The sequence below is a fragment of the Electrona antarctica genome, assembly GCF_951216825.1.
Source record: "Electrona antarctica genome assembly, chromosome: 18".
NCBI lineage: Eukaryota > Metazoa > Chordata > Actinopteri > Myctophiformes > Myctophidae > Electrona > Electrona antarctica.
In genome coordinates, this window is record NC_136799.1 from 8,151,358 (window position 1) to 8,174,772 (window position 23,415).

At 42.6% G+C, this 23,415-nt stretch overlaps 1 protein-coding gene across 1 annotated transcript; it reads right to left on the reverse strand.

The window, feature by feature from the left end:
- Window positions 1–1,240: 1,240 nt before the first annotated feature.
- kop (askopos) lies at window positions 1,241–13,997 on the reverse strand. Its single transcript, XM_079528876.1, has 8 exons — window positions 13,949–13,997; window positions 12,010–12,377; window positions 11,467–11,664; window positions 10,402–10,596; window positions 8,690–8,803; window positions 7,576–7,673; window positions 6,993–7,101; window positions 1,241–2,598 (listed from the first exon to the last, which is right to left on the reverse strand). Exons 2-8 carry the CDS (start codon window positions 12,363–12,365, stop codon window positions 2,466–2,468), a joined length of 1,203 nt encoding a protein of 400 aa, XP_079385002.1. The 5' UTR covers window positions 12,366–12,377; window positions 13,949–13,997; the 3' UTR covers window positions 1,241–2,465.
- Between the last annotated feature and the right edge of the window lie 9,418 nt (window positions 13,998–23,415).

The window sequence follows — 23,415 nt, forward strand, 5'->3', positions numbered from 1 at the left end:
TTCAATATTTTAAGTAACATTGATGCCGCTTGCCGTTACCGTCAGCGGTTCTGGCTGCCGTGCCGTCCTGTTCCGTTTACCGTCCTGCTCCCGTCCACTAAAATGACTTCCGGTTTGCCGTCTACCTCTTGCCTGATCCCATGTGAATGCAGCATGAGGCATGATGTATACGTCGGTGTACGCTGAAAATGGCGGGTCTACACCACAATGTGTTGTGAGCTTGAATATCGGCAATTTATGGCGACAAAAGTATCGTATCGGCATCAAAATATACTTTTTTTTTTTTTTAAAGTACCAAAAGTGGAAGTAGCCCACTCAATGTGCAGGTCCAATTTCACAAGTTTTCAAAATTCATAAAAGAAAATCCTTTGAAAATAGCTCACAACACGTCCCTTTGCAACGTGTGAGCTTGTAGATCTGCTATTTTCAAATTGCCAATGTATGGACCGCATTGTCCAGAATATGACGACTCTGATCACAAGACGACCCTCATTTTGCAAGACTCATTTGTGGAAAAAGAACATTGAATGTGAAATAGTCTAGTCCCCATATATATTTTTAGGATGTTTCCAATGGAAAAAAACAAAAAAGGATTATATTCAGGCCAATATAGGGTACATACTGTAGGTCTGAAGAGGTTTTGTAAATAATAATCTAAATCTACAAAGTAACTAGCAACCAAAGCTTTCAAATAATTAGTGGATTAAAAGTACAATATTTGCCTCCGAGATACGGTGGAGTAGAAGTAAAATTATTGACAGCTACAGCGACACCGCCGTATGACAGAGGCATAAACTGGGCATGGGTCCCACGGCGCCTGTCTGCAGTACACATGCTGCAACACAGCCTTCACCATCACAACAAGGCCCTTGTGGTTGGGCTGACCAGAGACATGGTTGCCCCAGTAACTGTAACTGCTTTTACTTTAACAGCCTGCATTATTCAGTGGACGAGGAGGCCATACTGATAAAACCTTCTGAGTGCAGCCGCTTGGTTTTCTTTTCTTTTCTTCATTTCATACCAGCGTTTTCCGCTGATGTATACAATAAGACCGCATTCATTACATTATGTTGTTGCTGCTATACTTGTGTTTATTCTCCCGATTTGATTTCATTTTTGTGAACAGCTTTGTGCTGTTGGCTGGGAAGGTGTTACCGCACCGCTGGTAGGCTATATAAAGAAGATCCCACAGGAAGAAAGTGAATGTAAAACATATACTGTAAATTATGACAGAGTCAGCTTTGTGAATAAAACATTTTATAGATTAAATAACTCTCAGGGCAAACACACAATCTCAATTATATGGACAGTGTGGGGTCTCAACGAAACACCAATGGCTGGTGGTGGTACACATACCCTGAACCCCCTGAGTCGCTGTGAAGTTTCACGTGCCGCAGCTAAAACTGCACCACTGTGATAAAAAAACAACCAGCGGAAACTAGAGCTGCAATGACGGATGTGTACGTTCCGTTTGCACTCCACAAAGTCTTAACATTTTGAATATAATATAAGATATAATATAAGAACAGTGTTGCTGCATACCTCAATAGAGACCAAGGCCAATGCTAGTCTAGAACAGACCCTAGGCCAAAATTGGTCGAGAACAACTTCGAGAACAATACAACTTTGCAATGTTTGATCAGTGCTTGAAACATTAACTAACAATTAACTAGCTAAACATATTCCTCTGACAATGAGACCTTGTTATGGCAGAACGGCCATACTAACATAAAGAACATCGTCTGGTGTAATGTACTACCCAGGGATTTGCTATATTTGAGTATTTTATCCATCCATTTCCAAAAACAAATCAGTAGTGATTCAAGACTTGCTGTGCCCGACACCAAGACACGACCAAGACAAATTGCGTCCATGACTGAGATCAGAGGACACGGCCTTGAGACTACAACTCAGATTAATAGTGTGCAGTAAGGAAACTTGTACTTATGGGCATTTATATCAAGACATGACAACTAATTACCCAATGCATCAGTGACGGCCATTGATGGATACATCTTAGCCTCAAGTGCTTTGTAGTAAAACTTCAGACCACACTAATGTGTGAATGCATTAGAAGGCATTCACCCAAATGACAAAGAGCCACATACATTACCTTCAACTTAATAGAAACAGAAAAAAAACATGCATTAAAGCCACACATCAAACAAACAAGAACAAAATACACAGCATTTAAGCGACACATACATTAAAATACACAAAATACACACAAATAGTGCAAACATGCTTTTAAGCCACACATAACTCAAATGAAAATAGTGCAAAATGCACAAGTATATTAAAACACATAAAAACTAAATCCACAAAATACACACAAATAGTGCAAACATGCTTTTAAGCCACACATAACTCAAACGAAAATAGTGCAAAATGCACAAGTATATTAAAACAAATAAAAACTAAATCCACAAAATCAGTGCAAACAATTTATCCAGTTCATCTGTGTACTACAGATAAACTGGAGTCCTATAAAAACCGGGTGGGACTCTGTAGAAGCGTCGTCCGATCTTGGAGTTCTGCTCCTTCCACGCACCAAGAGGCACTACAGGGGTCCTCTGTTCAAATCTCCTCCGGTACTTTCTGAAAAGGAGCACATGTTGGAACTAGAGCAGCATCGCCTTCCAACAATACATCTAGTCCATCAGCCAGGGCCCCAAAATTGGGCTAAGGTTACCAAATGGGTGGGCCAATCTTGGTGTGATTTTCACAGTTTGGCATGATGTCCATTGCATCATAACAGACCATAATAATGCTGGCCTGGCATTTGGTCCATTTTACTACACATCACTGGATAGTTTGACATTACTGACGGATGCCGACAATTTCCCAAAACATATTTCAGTACCGTAGTCCCTAACCAGTGCTCCGGGGACCATCAGTGGTCCTTGAGGGGGTTCCAGGAGATGATGGAGTATTATACAGCAGGTCTGTTTTGAGGAAGCAATCTGATTGGTTGAAACAGCCTTCTAGCCATGCTTCAAACCAGCATGATGGAACGCCTAATCAAAACAAAGAATTCAGCTGCTCTGTTCTCCCAGAGCGCAGGAGACTCGGTGGCTAGGCTAGGTAGTTTCACAAATGTACCACGATTGGTACATTTGTGGTCGTAGTGCTTTCATCAGTCATTAAAAAGTATGATTTTTAGCGATTATCTTAGTTTTAAGGGTAACTGTTGAATAATTGCAATATTACACTAGAGGGGCCACCCCCTCTAGTGTAATATTGCTTAATTGGTAACCAAATTGACCCTCATAGATATTTTACTCTTGAGAGCGGTTTCATTTTACTCTCTGAAGAGTTAAATTGTGTAGTAAAACTATTATAGTAAAGTAACGTTTATCAACCCCCAGGAAGGCTCCATGGAAATGAAAATAATACAACCTGCTACAAATAGCAGATCTACAAGCATCGGTGAGATGTGTTGTGAGCCAATTAGATTTCCACTGTTCATCATACAAGGAAAGGAAGTATATACCGTAGGGCCTAAGAGGATCAAAGGAGATGGCAGGGCACAGTCTACGGCAACTTGCCTTCACACATTAATAAAGTTGCATTTGAGGGGCGCTAGCCCCTTAAGAATGAGTTTGTTTTTAGTTCAATGTTTGTTTTAAAAATCACACCTGTGTGAAGTGAGGGGCGCTAATAGTCTAACTCATGTTGATTAGGTGATGTAAAACAAACGGTGCCAACACAAACATTAAACGCCATTAACAATAAAGAGACAATATGACGTAAACGACACATGACATAAATGTTCCCTTTATTGTCAATGCGTTTACTAAACAAACTTTGAACTAAAGACAAACATTAAACCTGTGTATAGGAGGGGCTAGTGCCCCTCAAAAGCGCCATTGACAATGAAGAGAAATTAATGTTTGTTTTGTCCCTAACACAAACATTAAATCCTATGCACCACTCAGTTCACACGGGTGTGGTTTTTGAGTGGTGTAAACCACTCCTACAACTGGCTTTGTTAGTTTACGTGTCTGTCTGTCTGTTCGTACCAAAAAATGAGCATGGTTGCTATGGTCACCCAGTTCACACAGGTGTGATTTCATTACGTCAGACCACAGCTGATCAGTCTATATAAGACCTTACACCACTCAGTTCACACGGGTGTGATTTTATTTACAAATAAACAGAAAAAACAAACACAAGCAACAACAACAGAATACAAGTATGCATGCATACATTATGTATGAGCACAGAAACATCATATAAAACAAGGATAGACAAGATGAACAAAGAATGTAATTAAAATAAAACAAAAAATGTAAATTAGTTTACACAACCAAACACGCAGCATTATCAACCGTATCGTATGTATAACCCATTTACCGCTACCATTATTTAATCCCTCCGTCGCGTCCTGCCAGGGTTTTATCGCGCGTGACACTTACTTTGAAGAGCCAAATATCCGTAATCGCATTTTACTATGAAACCATTCCGTGTGTGTTGACGAAGCTGGTGCTTGTTCTCTCGGTCGGTGGTGGAAAAAGTGGACCGCGAGTATCACAGCGCCTGCTACAGGCCGTTGAAAACGCTTGTCTGGGACAAAGCGACCCCTGCAATGTCGCTTCTGTGAGATAAAGCCGTCTGAAAACAGAGCCGGCAATGTAAGTGGATGCGCGCGCATTTTCAAAATGGCCGCGCCCATTGGGTCGGAAGCATAACAAAGCTAACGGACGGTAGATTTCGATACGATCGTATTAAAACATGCATTAATGAATACATCGCTGTTAAAACGGCTTTTCCGTTTGTGGCAGGCTACAAGATTCTACGTGTTAATATTCCTATGTTCCTGGCGGGCAAACGATTAAGAGGAACAATCAAAAGGGCATTGCCTGACCACGGATCACATCAAGGGCCTGCAACCTGGAACACGTGCCACTTCAATTTATCTAACTGATTATTCATCTTAAAGGATAACTTCTCCAAAGCCCCACAATACCAAGCTGAGTGAACCATACATGTGCTGGAGGCAAATCCTCAGACTTCCATTCTTTAATGATCTTCCTGCCCACCATTAATGCTGTATGAATCTAGTCAGCTAGAGGCGATGGAATACCCAGAATAGAGAACAGAGCAGGTGTATAAGGAATATCCTGGTTTGTGATTTGCATTGTATTCTCATGAATAGCACACCATAGAGTCTGTACCCTAGGGCGCTCCCACAACACATGAATAAGTGTACCGGGGTCCTCATCACACCTCCAGCAAACCGGACTCTCTCTGAGCTTAGCCCTGAACAATATTGTCGGAGTCCAATAGACTCTTATTAATTATTTGAAATTGAACTAACTAAGTTCACGGGACATAAATAAAGTTGTATTTAAATTAAATTGTTTATATTGGTGGGGTGCTGGCCACAGGCTCACCAAGTAAAAATAAAACTGATGAATTGCTCAATGAGCTTATTTTTCAATCTGGAGATCTTTACCAGAATTGTCTTGATGCATTTATTCCAACAAACGTGCTACATTCATTGCAGAGACATCTGTAGCATGATGTGGATGAATAAACTGCTCTCAAAACAACCTAAATGTTTGCACATACCGTGGTTTTGTGGTTATAAATGCTGATCAAAATCTAAGCCATTTGATTGATAGACAACTAGAAAAGTTGCAATTTTGGAAAAATTGCAAACCGCTTATAGGCCCCTACCACTAATGTTGATAGCCAATTACATTGTCACATCACCCCTGTGATCATGTGCAAGTAATTTGGAGGGGATTTATCCCCCCAAAAAAAATTCTGCAACAAACGATTACACTTTTTGCATTTGCGGTGCCCCCTATGAATGAAAATGGAATTGCTTTTGGCTCTGGGTTGATTAAACCACCCGTGTGTGATTCAAATTTGGGATGGATTGGACATTCCCTCCCACTGACTTCGGACGACGATTGCGGCCGAACGAAACGGACTACCAAAATTCTGCCACCTTTTATTCAACTTTCTTTCCTCCCCACGTAGGTTTAGAGCACCACAATCTAAACAGCAGGCATGGATGGTCGAAGAGGAGGAAATATCAGTCCTAATAAATGAACAGAAGAGCCTCCTTCTCCTACCATGTGATGTTTCTAAGTCTCTTCCCATTGATATAAAGCAGGGGTGGGCAACTGGCGGCCCGGGGGGCCACATGCGGCCCCCACCTTCACTTAATGTGGCCCTCAGGTTAATGTCAGATACTGGTATTGCGGTGTGTCCTCCCCCATTTTTTTACGTCCAATTTTATTTGTATTTAGTTCATGAAGTTAACATAACAATAATTAAAGGCTTTTGCTTTTCAGGATTCCAATTCAAAAATAGCAAAAAATAATCAAGGATTTCAATTCAAATGATAGCAAAAATAGCCGATCTACAAGCTCAAAACGCGTCGCAGCGCGACGCGTTTTGAGCTTGTAGATCGGCTATTTTTGCTACAACACTACCATGCAATGTGGCCCTTTTGGGGTGAGTGTGGACATATTGTGGCCCTCTCCATTGTCAAAGTTGCCCAGCCCTGATATAAAGGAAGGCCAGCATGCATGTAGCAGGTGGAGGAGGTGTGTGAAGACACTGTCTGTGGACCTGCTCCGACAACCATCATAGTGTCTTTTCTGAGTTGGGCATTTTTAGTGTTGCGAGTTAAGAGTCATATCCTACTCAAACTAAATCAATTCCCCATCAATAATAATGACCACTTTCACCTATTGGTCTGGAACAGTGAAACTAATTATGACGCAACCCTTACTACCGAAAAGCTACTACCAATCCATACCATCATCATTTAGAATGATTTTAATTGCCAAAATTATGTTTTCACACAGAGAGAATTTAGTTTTTGTTTAGATTGGCATGAGTTCCAACCCTTACTACCGAAAAGCTACTACCAATCCATACCACCATCATTTAGAATGATTTTAATTGCCAAAATGATGTTTTCACACAGAGAGAGAATGATTGGCATGAGTTCCATGGAGTGGATGAAATACCTGCATGTGAGGTCCGATGGATGCTGCCATTGTGTGCTGTCAGGACACGTCTGTCCGGCCACATGGGTCATCAGGGTCAGCAACTCCGTCTTTGCGTGTGTGACTGAGGCTAGCCGGGAATGAGAACAAAAGCATATACATAAGTATTAACCCGGTTTTAACACGGTTCTACAAATGACTTCTAAATCCTGACAGTTTTCTGAAATACCTATGTTTCTGTATCAATGGTGCTCAATATTTAATGTCAAGGACCGCAAAAAATATATGTAATTGGCCACCGACCCCAATCTGAAAATATGTTGTTCCAGCGACCCCACAGAAGCAAAGATTTGACTAAAACACGTTTGCTCTGAAAGAATATATTCAAAGATTTGCGCCACATTTTCACTACTTTTCAAAAATAGCAGATCTACAAGCTCATAGCGCGCCACTGAGTGGCACGCTATGCGCTTGTAGATCTGCTATTTTTCAATAGCTATGCTTAAAACACCAAAAGGGGTTCCCGCCCAGGATGGGTTAAATACACATGCATATTATGAAGGCTACAAGTTGCTGGATAAGATGTGTATTATAATATACTCACTCTGTGCATCATCAGGACACTCAGTCATGTGTCTTTTGACCATGTCAATGTAGGCAAGCTTCTTCTGCAGCCAGTAGGACTCATTTTCAACTGTTGGTCTGTAAGAGTAAAACATGTATTATGTATGATGCAAGTAAAAATGAGAAAAAGGCCACACACGCACACACACACACACACACACACACACACACACACACACACACACACTCGTAGCCACGATGCTGTATATTTATTGACAAGAATCCAACGTTTCGACCTAGAAGACCTCCTAGGTGCAGCCTTTTTCTCATTTTTACTCGTTTACTGCCTTAGGCCAGCACCTCACCAACACTGGTGTGCGCCCTTTCCTTTTTTGTCTTAGGTTTGATGCAACCCATAACTTTGTTTTTTGTCTCCTTGGAATAACGACACGGCACCACCGTGTCGATGCGCAGAAACGAATTTCATCCACCGTTACTTGTGAGACCGTGATGTGACAATAAAGTTGATTCTAATTTCCAATCCAAGTTGACAGTATGTAAAATAGCGTCATCATCGGCATTCTTTTATTCACCAAATAATATATGCGTTCACAAATGGGGATGTGGACTTGGTGAGGTTGGTTTAATTACATTAAGTTCTCAGTTTAGACAGACGAGACAGATGACAAACAATTCAGCAAAATCAGCAGCATAAGGAATACCAAACGACTCGCCCCAGGCGTCCAGCCGGCGGAACTGCGTGGGCTGGTATTAAGTAAATTATGCTTAAACGGTTAAACCTAACCTTATTCCTAACCTTAACCTCAGTAAAACTATGCCTAAACCTAACCCTATACCTAAACTTAACCCCAGTAAAACTATGCCTAACCCTAAACTTATTTCTAACCTTATTCTGAGTAAAACAAAAAAAAGAATACAAGAACTGTCGGACCGAGCCGTCGGCATGAGGTAGGCGGAAAGATTGAGGGGCGAGATGGTTTAGGGGTGACCGTACCTGATACCAGCCAAAATAATAAAAGTATCATCAAATGTTTTTACATGTTCTCATCTTTAGTTTATTGTGGAGGTAGATAGATCAATGTGAACCATGGTCCCACTGCTCCCTCTAGAGGATACTCAGGGAAGTGCACTACCTTGATGTGGATCTGTCAGCATGTCCTTCTCTCTTGGTGGGTTCTGGTTGTACAGAACTCGCAACTTTGTGTTCTGGCTGCTCTGTCTTGATCCGCTTGGCCACCGGCCCACCGCTAAAGAAAACATAATAGTCAGGAATTGTTGATGAGCTTATGTTTCAATTGGGAGATGTTGCATGATGCAGTTATTCCAACAGACATAGCCTACATCAGGGGTGCCCGCACTTTTTGACTTGAGAGCTACTTTCAAAATGATCAGCTCAACAAGATCTACCCCCCCCCCCCCCAAACAAATATTGTCCATTACTGAAAATAGTTTACCTGAAGGGGATTTGGAATAGAGGTGCTGGCATTACATATAAGACAAACACACTTGGAATGGGAAATAGAGGGGGGGAATGGAATTGGTACGGTTTTGTTTTATAAAACCTTTGTAATGCTATACTGACATTTGTGTGCAACACTCTTGAAAACAAAGTATTGCATTGTGGGTTTGAGCTGATCAGCCAGGCCTATTTGATGTCATGCAATGCAGTCACCTTCATTCAAAAGGCAGATGCCTTTTTTATAATTATATTTTTAGGCCCATGTGGTGATCTACCTGCACACCTTTTGTGATCTACTGGTAGATCACAATCTACCTTTTGGGCACCCCTGGCCTACATGCAGTCATTGTAGAGATATCTACAGCATGCTGTGGATGTGCTCTCAAAACAACCTAAATGTTTGCACATCGTTTTGTGGTCACTACTCCTAGAGACACTGATACACATGCGGTTATGAATAGTGATCAAAACCCAAGGCTTCTAAAGGCCTATTCATACTCAAGTTAGGTGATAAGGTGACCACCGAAAAACTACAACATGACATTGATTGATTGATTGAAGAATGTATTAACAGTTTGCAGAATGGGTACATTTCAGATGAAAGCACAACTCGATACAAAGGACGACACACTGATAAAGCATTACACTTGTTTACAACAGGGTCCAACTTTTTCAATTCATCAGAACATTTAGAGACGTACAAATATACACTTCTATATAAAAAACAGATAACCATGTAAGGAGGTAAAAAGGGAAATTAAAAGTATACAGTAAGGGGGTGGGGGGATTCAGATTTTACAGGGGCCAGTTTAGAAATTGCAGCAGTCCGTTGGTGCCCTTTGAGAGCGGTAGAGCATTCCACATTTTGGTGGCATAGGAGCAAAATTAATTTAGCCCCTTGTTTATGCCGAATCTGGGTTGCACATGGTTTGTTGAACTCCCTCTGGTGTTGTGGGTGTGAACTTTGTTGACAATAAGGAAGTATTTAGACAGGTACATGGGTATCTTGGTGGTGTAGCGAATCTTGTGGACCAGACCCATTGCAAGATGCTGTACTCTGTCGTCAACCCTAAAATGGGCAGGGGTGAGGTGGGTTCGGGCAGTGAGGCCAAGTAGTAGCCTGACCAGTTTGTTTTGGAAAGTCTGGAGCCTTGTTTTATAAGGGCCTTTGAGGTGCTGTGGTACCAAGAGGTGCATGCATAGTCACGGCATTACGCAGCAGTGGTAGGCGACTCACCGCTCATTCAAACACATCTCGCTGTTTTTACTAACCACCGTTTCGTGGTCACCTTATAGGCCTTAAACCATTTAGATTGATACAACTTACAGTACAAGTTATATAACTACAACCTGGGAATCATCAGAAAAAACACAGATGTACATTACCTTGATGTAGATTTGTCAGCATATTCTCTCTCGGTGGGTTTTGTGTGCGCCGACCTTGCATAGTTGTGTTCTGGCTGCTCCGTGTTGATCCGTTTGTGTTGGTGTGTTGTTATTGTTATGGCCAGATTGGACACATTATGCAAGGCACCAGCATTCACTTTTCCAGCGTTGTTCAAACTGGCCACCGGCCCACCACTAAAGTAAAAACAACAACAACAACAGAGCAATTGTTTAACGCATTTTGATTCTAAAAATGTCGTTCTTCGATTTTTCAAAAATAGCAGACCTACAAGCTCAGCATGCCACTCGGTGGCGCGCTATGAGCTTGTAGATCTGCTATTTTTCAATAGCTAAAGCATAACGTAATGCTAACACCAAAAGGGGTTCCCGCCCAAAATGGGTTAATGAGCTTTTGTTTCAAACTGGAGATGTTCACCAGGACTGTCATGATGCAGTTATTCCAACAGACATGCTACATTCATTGTAGAGACTCTGTAGCATGCTGTGGACGTGCTCTCAAAACAACCTAAACATTTACTTTGCAAATAGTTCTGTGGTCACTACTCCTAGTTCCCAAAGTGGGGTCCGGGACCCCCAGGGGGTCCCCAGCTAAATGATAATTAGGAACCAAATGGACCATTATGGGTCTGTAACTCAGAGAGTGTACAAATGGAACCAAATGGACCCGCTAAAATAACATTGATTTTACAATATAAATTATAAAAAATATCCCAGAGATAGAAATGCCATAAAATGGGGGGGTCCGAAGACTAATGCATGTCAAACTGGGGGTCATTGAAATGAAACCGGTTGAGAATCACTGCTAGAGCCATAAAAATCTTCTCTTATGGGGGTCCCTGGTAATATCTTTTCAAATGGGGGTCCGTGGGCTAATTGGTGTCAATTTGGGGGTCCTTGACCTGAAAATGTTTGGGAACCACTGTCCTAGACACTATGATGTATACGGTTATAAATACTTAGTGATCAAAATCTAAGCCATTTGGATTGACACAACTAGAACTACAACCTGGGAATCATCAGAAAAATCAAAAAGATGTACATTACCTCGATATAGATTTCACAGCATGTTCTCTCTTGGCGGGTGGTGGGTACGCCAAACTCGGAACTTTGTGGTCTAGCTGCTCTCTGTTGATCCGTGTGTGTTGGTGTGGTGTTACGGCCACATGATTCAACACGCTTGGACGTAAGACACCAGCATTCTCTTTTGTTCCAGCGTTGTTCAAACTGGCCACCGGCCCACAGCTAAAGTAAACAAACGAACAAACAGAGGAATTGTTTAATGAGCATATGATTCAATTTGGAGATCTTCATGATGCATTATTCCGACATGCTACATTGTAGAGATATCTACAGCATGCTGTGGATGTGCTCTCAAAACAACCTAAATGTTTGCGCATAGTTTTGTGGTCACTACTCCTAGCAGACACTGATGCAGTGATGCATACGGTTATAACTAAATAGAGATCTAAAAAATCAAAGCCATTTAGGATTGACCACTATTTAATTATAACCGTATGCATCACTGCATCAGTGTCTGCTAGGAGTAGTACAACCTGGGAATCATCATAAAGAAAAACACAGATGTACCTTGACGTAGATTTGTTATCATGTTCTCTCTTGATGGGTTTTGGATGCGCCAAACTTGTAACTTTGTGTTCTGGCTGTTCCGTCTTGATCTGCTTGGGTTTGTGTGGTGGTGATATGGCCACATAATTCGACACTCTTGGACGTATAAAGGCACCGGCATTCACTTTTGTGTCGGCTGTGTTCAAATTTATCCTACTGTTATGAAGCCCCAATGGCGTGATCACGTTCACCTCAGACAGAGTTAACTTATCCCTAGGTGTTCGTCGGCTCACATTTTCCTTAGACTTGTAGTAGTAGTAGGGATCCAAGGTAGAGGTCTGCGACTGGACGTCGGCCTTTGGTGGACGAACTCTCATGGCTGGCTTTACCTACAGTATAAAACAAAATGTATGGAGCAAAGAACGAAAAACATGAGGGAGGGCAACATTGACAACCACTGTGAAATCTGAGCACTCGGATACTGTGTTAGCATGTGGAAATCTACAATTGTAAAACCATGAAAAGTATCTCTTCCACTATTACTAGTCCATTAGTTGGGCTCCTGGTTGTTGGGAAAGAGGATGGAGGAAGTCTTCTTGCTTCATGGAGAAGCTCAGGATGGATGCAGTGAGCCTGTCCCAAGTTAGCCCCTTCTTGACGGGGCAGTCAAGGGAACATCATCATGAGAAGCAGCTTTTTGGTGTCATAATAAAATCTGAATTTTCGGTTACAAATAGGGCCTGGAGGGAATTGCAACCAAGTAAGTTAGAGGTTGGATACAGCCATGGCATGAACATGCCGAACCAGCCAATAAATTAACCCATGCTACCAATAGATTGTCTTGGTTTGTATGAAATATACAAAAGTGCCAGGGCTTACTATAACCACCATAGTGAGATATGGAACAAGTGAAAACAATAATCATCACAATTCTTTGGAGGAATATTTGTCAGTCACTGCAGAGGCACACAGAATAATGACACAATTGAGGTGCTGAGGCAGTGCAGGAACCATCAGCATCGAAGGTGTCACATGGATTCAGTCTCTAAAGCTCTTGCCAGGTCTTCCTGTAGTGTTGTCAACCATGCAATGCCAAACCTTTGTGGCTTTTGGTGGTATGTACGTAGGCTACCATTCTTAATCTTTACCTCTACTTTCTAGAGACCAAACTGTCAGCAGACATGACATGACATGAGAATCCAACTTCTCTGGTTTAGGTACTGTATGCTCTTGCTCTGCTCTCCATTATTTGCAATATGAGACTGCTAGCCTAGGATTTAAACTCCAGTAGATGTATTTTATCGATTCTGACATCAGAAGGAATCCAAGACTCAGAGTCTAAGGTCCATAACTCCATGACCATGTACGTAGGAACACATTCGCCTAGTTTCCCCTACTTATATGCTATATAACAATTAAACAGATGTATTTTTAAGCATCTGAGACACAACTTTAGCACTAACGTTTAGGCATGTTTTCGGGACCTGATAAAAGTGTAGAACGATATATATAGCACAACCTTTGAGATTGATTTTCAACTGTCGGCCAACATTACAGAGGACATCAGCCCATTACAGATTATATTATCTAATCGTGGAATAATAGGCACACAAAGAACAAGCTCAAATTAAGCTTATAAAGAGATGATAGAGATCACTCCATAATTACCAAAGATTAACGCCCGTTTGTTCAGCTGGAGGAAAGCTAGACACTTCCAAAACGTAAACACAGCAGACAGCACACAGCTCTTCCAAACAGAATGCAGATATGGAACGTTAGTTGACCGACAAACTTTAAAGTCAACCTTCACCGGGATTCTGCATTAAAGCCTGCTAAATGTGTCACGATATGATATATCAGCAGCACAAAGTTATGAAACTAACTGCGAACTAACCAGTTTAGAAGTATGTACAATGTAATCTGTGTTTTCAAGTTTAACCGTGATGTAGTAACGGCTCACCTGTCTGCGTGTCGCCCTTCCTGATGATGTGACGTATGCGCGCTGCGCGTTCACGGTATAAACGTTTTCTAAAATAAATGATGAAGGGTCGGGTGCGCGCGTGCGTGCGTCCGTATACGTGCAGTTGTGTGTATTAACGCGAAAAACACGTTAACCTAACATTAATATATTAATCATATTAATTAGAAAAATGCTCATTTAAACCTGCATAAATTGGGGGGAAATTAAAACAAATACTCATCATAGGCTATTTTAATAGTCCCTTCTATTCCAATGCTCTGCACATGAAGTTTATTATTAGGCCTATTATATATTGCGACCGCACGTCGCATTTAGCCTACTATGAAATAGTATTTCCCGTCAGTCACTCAAAATCCCCATACATGGGATGCCCCCATATATGGTGCCCACTTCTGACTGCTGCCCATGTGACATGATCACGTGACATCATCAGGGATGGAGACCTGCTGTCACAATTAAGCCCATATATGGAGATCCCTGATGTCATCAATAGGCCTATTGGCCACCAAGGCAGCAACTGCGAGCCGGCGAAAACTAGAGTTCTCAACAGGCCCGGAAATTAAGGCCCGGCCCTCATCAAACCCTGTACACTCAAGAGAATGTCCCCGCTACCACCCTTAAAAGATCTCCATAGCTGACCTGTTCTGACATTCCATATGTTGATCTGACCTCATCAAACCCTGTACACCCAAGACATGCTCCTTATATGGCCAATACAGAATTCATTCTATCTTTGCAGGGCCCCCATAGCGCGCATGCGTGCAACATTTTTATTTATTTGTCAGTGTTTTTATCACCTTTTTGATTTAAATTTAACAAAATAAATGGCCAATGAAGGGCCCCAGGAGGAACCTAGTACCTGACGGTTCAATTTCCCTGAAGGGCCCCTGAGAGCCAAGGGCCCCTGGGCCATGGTTCCACTGGCCCAATGGCTAATTTGTCCCTGATCATGACCCCCCCCCCCCCCCCCCCCACCCCCCCATGCCAAAGTGCCAGCGCTCGCCCAGCAGTCTGCCGCCAATACGTCCTTAGGCGTCTTACTGGTTATTATTATTATTATTATTATTATTATTATGATGCATTATGCTATACTTTTACTTGTTACTATTTACCTTGTAGATTTTTATCATTATTACAAAACATACACTAACCACTTCAGCCCTATTTATCAGCCATTTGAAAATAGCAGATCTACAAGCTCACAATGCCTCAAAGGTGCTATAATATAAGTGGATGCCTGAAGAAAATGATGCATGTGGTGCATGTAATGCATGTGATGACAGCTGCAGGTATTTCCTCTTCATTTTGTGGAAAAGTCAAATCTAAAAATTGTGTATAGGCCTACAATCAATTGAGTATTGGTGTTTTGTTTAGTTGTCTGTCTGTCGGTTGTTCATTGTTTTTTATGTAAATCGTTCCATAACATCCATAACTATAGTCCTTTTAATATTGCGCCTTTGTTGTTTGTTGTTTCAAACTAAAATAGTATGAAACACTGGCAGGATGTGCTGTCGCATGACAAGACACCACCACTAGAGGGAGCCCAAACACAGCGGATACATTTACAAACCCAAACTAAACCACTGTTCACAGGAATACGAGACAGCTCGCCCCTTTTCAGTTTAACATTAACAGTATTAACAGTTTGCAGAATTACAGTACATTTCAAGCACAAACTCAATACAAAGGCTGTTAACTGTTAGTGACAGCTTAAACACAACTCTTCTTTACTTTCAAAACTCAGAGTCAATAATAAGGCAAAGCAACATCATCACACATCATGTTGTATGTCAAGACTGAAGTAGTCGATCCCAGATAATCCCCCCAATCATCACAAACAACACAGGAATATGCAATAGCGCAGCACAATCAAACAGCTGTCAGTGAGACATAACAGCTACATGTAAAAATCTCTCTCTCTCTTTGTTGGGACGACTTCTCCGGACTTTTGGGGGCGAATTCTCCGCGTTGGGGCGACCGCTCTTCCCGTTGAGGCGACCGATCTTCGCTGCTTAGTCCTGTACCTGCCTGTAGACCTTCTCGCAATTTGGTGTTGGGGGAATTTCTCACTTGAACTGAGTCAATGGGTCCCTAGACATGAAAAATCAACGAGGTGCTCGTCCGCCATAGTGCCACGAATGGCGCAATGGCCACATAAAAAATGGCCGCCACCGGCTATGATGAAAATACAACGTTTTTATTTCTGCGTGTATTTGCACATGTAATACATCCATCCTGACTAATTCAGGTGTGTGGAATTCGTTTCTGATACTATTTTAATCATTTTGGGTGTTATTGACCTTGAAAGTGTATGGTCAAGGTCATTTTGCCATTCCGAAGACCTTGGCCATAACCTGGCCATTGTTAGGAGTAAGAACAGGTGCAATAAGTCCAATGCAACTAATTGTGACATTTTCAATTCATTTCTGATACTATTTTGACCATTAAGGATCATCTTGTCATTGAGATATCAATATAAATGTTTTTATTCAATAATTAAATTCCGATTTTTGTCATTACTGTCACTTTTATTGTATTTTTTCCCACAACTATTTGTTTTATTTATAACAAGACATGAACCTAAAAATATAACAATTATAAATGTCCCACATAAAATCAAAACAAAATCAAATAACAATTTCACACAAAGTGCACCATTGTGTGCATGCAACGTTAGTGTGATGGGTTTTTACTTTTTACATGAGGGATTTTCCATGGCAAAATATTATGCATGGAACTCCATCAGCACAGCAGCCACATCGGCGAGTGTTACTTCCCTGCACACTTGCATACTGTGAGCAAACTGGGTGGTAAGGGCTTCAGACATTTTGATGGCAGGAGTGTACAAAAGTGCTCCTCCCATCCATGTTCCATTGGCTCTAGTCTTGACTTGGGTTCCTTTGCTGTCTCAAGCAGGTGGCAAGCCCAATGCACCAGAAAGCACCTTGTTGGATGTGACCTCTGATCACACGACTTGTGGGAGGGAGAGCATCAATTCCAGCACTGGCACTGGTATAGCTTTCCACCCTGAGGTCATCATGTCTCAGCAGTTGTACTTGACCTGGCCCCCGCCCAGACAAGCACCAAGTACTTCTCTGCCAACGCTGCATCTTGTTATGTCAAGGTGTCTGACTCTCCAAAGTTAGTTAAATATTTTACTGGGTCAGAAGCCATAGCTGCATGTTTGGTCCCCACCTTGCTCATGCAGTCTTCTCCAGTCAGGATATGTGCCTTGATCACTGTCTTTGCTAGTGGTGGTCCAAGACGAGAGACTGCTTGATGCAGTGGAAGCATGCACAGCTTCTCGCAAGTGCAATACTGCAGCCAGATCTCCTTCAACCCCAGTGATTGGACGTATGGGGTGTAGTGTAGCAGTAATGCGAAGGTGTCTGTATGACAACTCTCTTGCTCTGCTTCACTCGAACAGCCCACTCCACATGCACCACCAATCTGGTGTCAGCCTCCCAATCCAGTTCAAGAGGTCTGGGATCTCTTGCTGGGAGCACCTCATCATCACAGACAACAAAGCTGACAATGACGGTAGCATTGCCAAATTTGCCATAGACTTGATGGCACAACATATCCCGAACTAGCAGCTGGAGATTCGGTTTGTTTTCCTCAGACACCCAGAATTTGTCAAGTTGCTGAGGGATAGTCTCTGTTCATGCCAACAATGTCGATTCCTGTTGTTGAATCTGTGTGCTGCATGCGCACCCTTTCCTTTAGAGACATCTCAATGTAAGAATAGTATGATATGGATGAACTCTGGCTCTTGGCAAAGGGATGATGTTGACCTGATGATGGCATTGTTAACAGCACCTAAAGTAGGGAATTGTGCTAGTGGCATCTGCCGCATTTTCGACATGAAGTCTACTACAACATGAATGGCAAGAGTAGACTTTGGACTCCATTGGGTGAGGTCAAGTTCAGGCTCAATCTCACTGGCAGGTTTTGACTTGTCGACATGAGCTGGAAGGTCACCATCAAGCAGGGGAGATGCTGAGAGCACATCATGTGTAAGTATCTCCTGGATATTCATGCCCCGCTTCTTAGCAATGTCCATACTCCTATGTGTCTCTGCAATGTATTTGGACGAAACTAACTTCTACTCCTTCAGAATGGTTGTTGGTGTCTTCTGTGGTTGCTCGTTGAAATGAGGTATCTTCCGCTTTGGTATGGTTGTGCTCACTGTCTTGGTCTCTTCCCAACTAACATTTCTTGTCTGTATGAGCAGTACACACGCTCCCCATTTTTAGACAGTTTAGCAAGCGTGCAGCGACCCCTCGGTCAACAGCCTGCTTTGTGAGCAGATTGTGCCGTGTCACAGGCACATTGACCGCTATCGAGTATGGATTCTGACGCTCTAGCACAAAGTCCATCAGCTTCGCCACATTACGATTGAATGTAAGGCTCAGTGCATGCTGGAGATGGCCTTCTGTGTCTTTCATGGTGTGGTTGTTGGTGAGAAGGTTGAAGACATTGGTGATTGACCAAATCTTGTGGAACAAGAGCTCAAATTCGGCCACAGAATTTGCATTGTGTATGGCTCCTACTACTGTACATAGTGGCCACCTGGACCCACACTCACTGAATGGTCTGCTCGACCTTCATGTCACCTCCTACAGCGCAGAACCAGCCTGGGTGATCCTGAACAACTCAATGGCCTACAGAGAAGCGCCAGTAGAGCTCAGGATGTGTGAACTCTAGAACCTGTATTTGTTCAAGATACCCTGCATGAGCCATGCCAGGTACTTTATGCTGTCACATTCTGCAAAGATTGGCATAGAGTCGTTGATAGTAGTCACATGTAGATTCCAGTTTCCTTCTCTTTTGGAGACTACAGCATTCTTGATGATCTTGATGATCCAGCCAAACTCCTAAGAATTGGCATGCCAATGTGGCTGCCGTGCTGCTGGAGTCTCATGCATGTAAAACCCATCACACTAACTGGCATGCACACAATTGTGCACTTTGAGTAAAAGTGTTATTTCATTTTGTGTTATTATTTTGTTTGTATACCACATTTCTTTTCTGCATAGACTTATATTCTAATTAAAGCACCCAATTAAAATAAAAGTTAAAGGGGGACATTTATAATTGTTATATTTGTATTTTCAATGTCTTTTGATATAATAAAAAAACAAATGATTACGAGAAATATAATAAAAGTGAAAGTAAAGACAAAGATCGTAATTGAGTTATTGAATACAAATATTTATATTGATATCTCAATGATAAGATGATCCTTAATGGTCAAAACAAACTCAGAAATGAAATATAAATGTCAGAATTAGTTGAAATAGACTTAATGCACTTATTTTTACTCCTAACAATGGCCAATGTCTTTGGAATAGCTAAATGACCTTGACCATGACCTTTCAAGGTCAATATCACCCAAAACGATTAAAATAGTATCAGAAATGAATTCCACACACCTGAATTAGTCAGGATGGAGGTATTACATGTGCAAATACACGCAGAAATAAAAAAGTAGTATTTTCATCATAGCCGATGGCGGCCATTTTTGATGTGGCCATTGCGCCATTCGTGGCACTATGGCGGACGAGCACCTCGTTGATTTTTCATGTCTAGGGACCCATTGACTCAGTTCAAGTGAGAAATTCCCCCAACACCAAATTGCGAGAAGGTCTACAGGCAGGTACAGGACTCAACGCGGAGAATTCACCCCCAAAAGTCCGGAGAAGTCGTCCCAACAAAGAGAGAGAGAGATTTTTACATGTAGCTGTTATGTCTCACTGACAGCTGTTTGATTTGTGCATATTCCTGTGTTGTTTGTGATGATTGGGGGGATTATCTGGGATCGACTACTTCAGTCTTGACATACAACATGATGTGTGATGATGTTGCTTTGCCTTATTATTGACTCTGAGTTTTGAAAGTAAAGAAGAGTTGTGTTTAAGCTGTCACTAACAGTTAACAGCCTTTGTATTGAGTTTGTGCTTGAAATGTACTGTAATTCTGCAAACTGTTAATACAATTTTCAATCAATCAATCAAAGCTGGCCCCGATTCGTGAAGGGGGGACAGTCAAAGTACACAGTAACATATTCAGTGTTCATTTGTATTGTTGTTGTATTAATAACAATACAATAACTTTGTGTTGTTTGTGTTTGTATTGTGTGTGTGTGTGTGTGTGTGTGTGTGTGTTGTGTGCGGGAGACAGGGGGGGGGGGGGGGGGGGGGGCGGGACGGTAACAAGACAACTCACCCCTTTTGCCACTTTTGGTGAGTTGTCAGGACAACTCACCCTGAACGTCCGGACAACTCACCAGGGGTGAGATGTCTTCACTTTCGGGGGTGAGATGTCTTCACTTTCGGCCACTTTCGGGGTGAGTTGTCTTCACTTTCGGGGTGAGTTGTCTGACTGAATATGTAGCCTTTGAGCTCTTTTATATACTTTACTGAACTAATGGTGACATAGTTCCTATTGGAAATTGAAGTAGTCTATTTTCAGAACTTTACAACAACAACAACAATTTCTACAATAATATATAAGTATAATTAAGTCAAGGCATGATAGCACAGTCACAATATATATATATATATAGCCATTTCATCATCGTTGTTGGGGGGGGGGGGTCAATATTGCTTTGCTATTCAGATGTAATTCAGTCAGTATAAGTAGGCCTATTAGAACTGTGATTGATTGATCATGCGTCCGTTGGGAGTGCAGTCTAATTAGCAACTTTGTACAGCCGTGAGACTCTGCCTTTGAAGCGCAAACATTATCCACAAACGACCCCCCCCCCCCCCCCCCCAATGCTGCATAGAGAGAGAGACGCTCTACTCCTTACTTACAAGTGTTTCACCGGATTTTACTGTTAAATAAATAAACTAGAAAAAGTGCCCCTCGGGGCACAGGTCTCCACCAGGGCAGGTCAGGTTGTGGCCTCCTGGTGGCGCTATAATAGGCCAATGTGAAAAGGGTACAATTTCTTCTTACGACTTGGATGGCAATTGGATGATTTGAGGCATTTTGTTCCAAAAATGTGTTTTGCAAAAATCCACCTGTTGGTGGCGCTATAACAGGCCAATGTGAAAAGGTTGGATATATTCCTCAGCCTAGTAGGGACGTCTGTGAAAGATTTCACGTAAATTGCACACTGCGTTCATGATTTGAGGCTTTTTGTTGAAATCGGGCCAATCCTGCAAATTTTGAAAGTCACTGTTAGCCAATCAGGATGGAATATGCAATATCGGACAGATCTGTCTTGATCACATGACTATAGAGATACTGTGTAACGATTTGCAGGATTTTTGGACAAAATATGGAGGAGTAATATCAAAAAAAGTGTTTTACAAAAGTCGGCCTCCTGGTGGCGCTATAACAGGCCGTTCTGGAAAATGTGGGGCAGAGGTTCATCGTTGGCATCCAGGGAGTGTGTGTGCAAAGTTTGGCATAGATCGGGCCAACGGTGCCGGGGATTAGCTGGTAACAGACGGACGGAAGGACACACACACGGACACACACACACACGGACGGAGTGCAAAACATACTCTCTCCCCATGCCTTCGGCCTGGTGGAGACAATAATTAGCCGTGACTGCGCACGTCTGTAGGAACCGATAGTTAGATCCGAAATTGCATTAGGCCTACTGTAATGGGTGCCACGGAAAGTACAGACAACTCACCCCGCAATGTCAGAAAGTGAAGACAACTCACCGGGGTGAGTTGTCTGGACTTTCGGGGTGAGCTGTCCGTACTTTCTCGCCCAACTCGCCCCAGCGGAAAGTACAGACAACTCACCCCGACATGTCAGAAAGTGAAGACAACTCACCGGGGTGAGTTGTCCAGTATTCGGCAGTGCCCCCTTAATTGTGTTCCAAGGTTTAGTTTTGGAAGAGTGGAGGAGAGGAAGGTCGGAGGAGGAAGCTCTGAGCATTTGACAGCGGGATCGTGTGGTGGTTGGAGAACTTGGAGTGGTGTGGCATCTGAATAGTTGGGCCTGTGGCGGTTCAGTAAAACATTTATTTGTGGTATTGCACTGGTGTGAAAGTGTATTATACGTAAGAGCAAGGTTTGACACAGGGAGTCACTGACTGGGATTAGTAGGTGTGGGATCCTTCTGGGTGAAGGGGTACCGACCGACGGCCTGTATAGGTCCGGAACGGTGCCCTTTTTCCTTTCTTTTTCTTCTTTCTATCTCTTTTCTTTCTGACTAGGAGTATGGGCAGATCGGGTAAAAGGTCCAGTCACAATGGATCAGAGAGACAGAGTAGGGATGTTGGGAGAGGAAAGAAAGGTAGCGTGGAGGAACAAGGAAGAGAAGGCAGTGGGAAGAGGGCTAGAACATTATCGAGTGGTAATAGCGAGTCAGAGGGAGAGGGGATGCTTGGCGTGAGTGAGGACGAGGTTGAACAGGGAGGTGAGAATGAGAGACCTACAAGGTTCAATGTAGTGATACGGTTTGCGGGTGAGGGAGGAGTTGCGAAAATGAATCCAATGCAACTGACAAAAGAGCTGGCGGATAAATGCGGTGTCATAAAGTTTGCGAGGGTGCTGAACGATGGCAATCTGCTCATCGGGTGTGTGGATGTAATTCAGATGGCGATAGCAAAGCAATTGACAATGATCGGGAAACAAAAAGTGGTGAAGGCTGTGCAGGTCGGAGAGCAGAGACCTAAGCGAAGCAGAGGAGTGATCACAGGAATTGCATTAAGTGTAAAGGAGGAGGAGCTTAAGGAGAACCTGGATGCCCGGGGTGTCGAAATAGTGAATGTGAGGAGGATGACAAAGGGGCCAGAAAGGAAGGAAAGTGAAACGGTGTTGGTGGAGTTTGAAGGAGAGATAATTCCAGACAGAGTGTACATGGGTTATATGTGCTATTATGTGAGGGCATACATACCAAAGCCAATGAGGTGCTATAAGTGCCAGAAGTTCGGCCACATTGCAAAGTTCTGCAGAGAAAAGAGGAGGTGTGCAAAGTGCACAGGGGACCATGAATATAATGAGTGCCCAGCAGGAGCGCAGCTAAAGTGCTGTAGTTGTGGGGAGGCGCACAGTGTAACATTTGGAGGGTGTGCAATAATGAGGAAGGAGGTAGAGGTGCAGAAGGTCCGAGTGTTGGACAAGATAACATATGCAGAAGCGGTGAAGGTGGTGAGGGAGAAGAGTGAGATACAGGGTGCAGCAGATGGAGGAGGGAGAAGGGGGACAAGAGTGAGGGAGCCAGAGCGACCAGATAGGGATAGATTATGGGTGGACAAAAAGCAATTAGTAATGTTCATAGTAGCAGCAGTTAATTCAACTGCGGGCGTCACCTCAAAGACATTAAGTACAAAGCATATTGTAAGGGCAGCAGGAGACCACCTGGGCATGGTAGGGTTAAACTGGAAGGAGGTGGAAGCTGGTATTAATGCCCAGATTAGCCAAGAGTCAGCAAGATGTTCTACTTAGCTAAAATGGTGGTCATTCTTCAGTGGAACG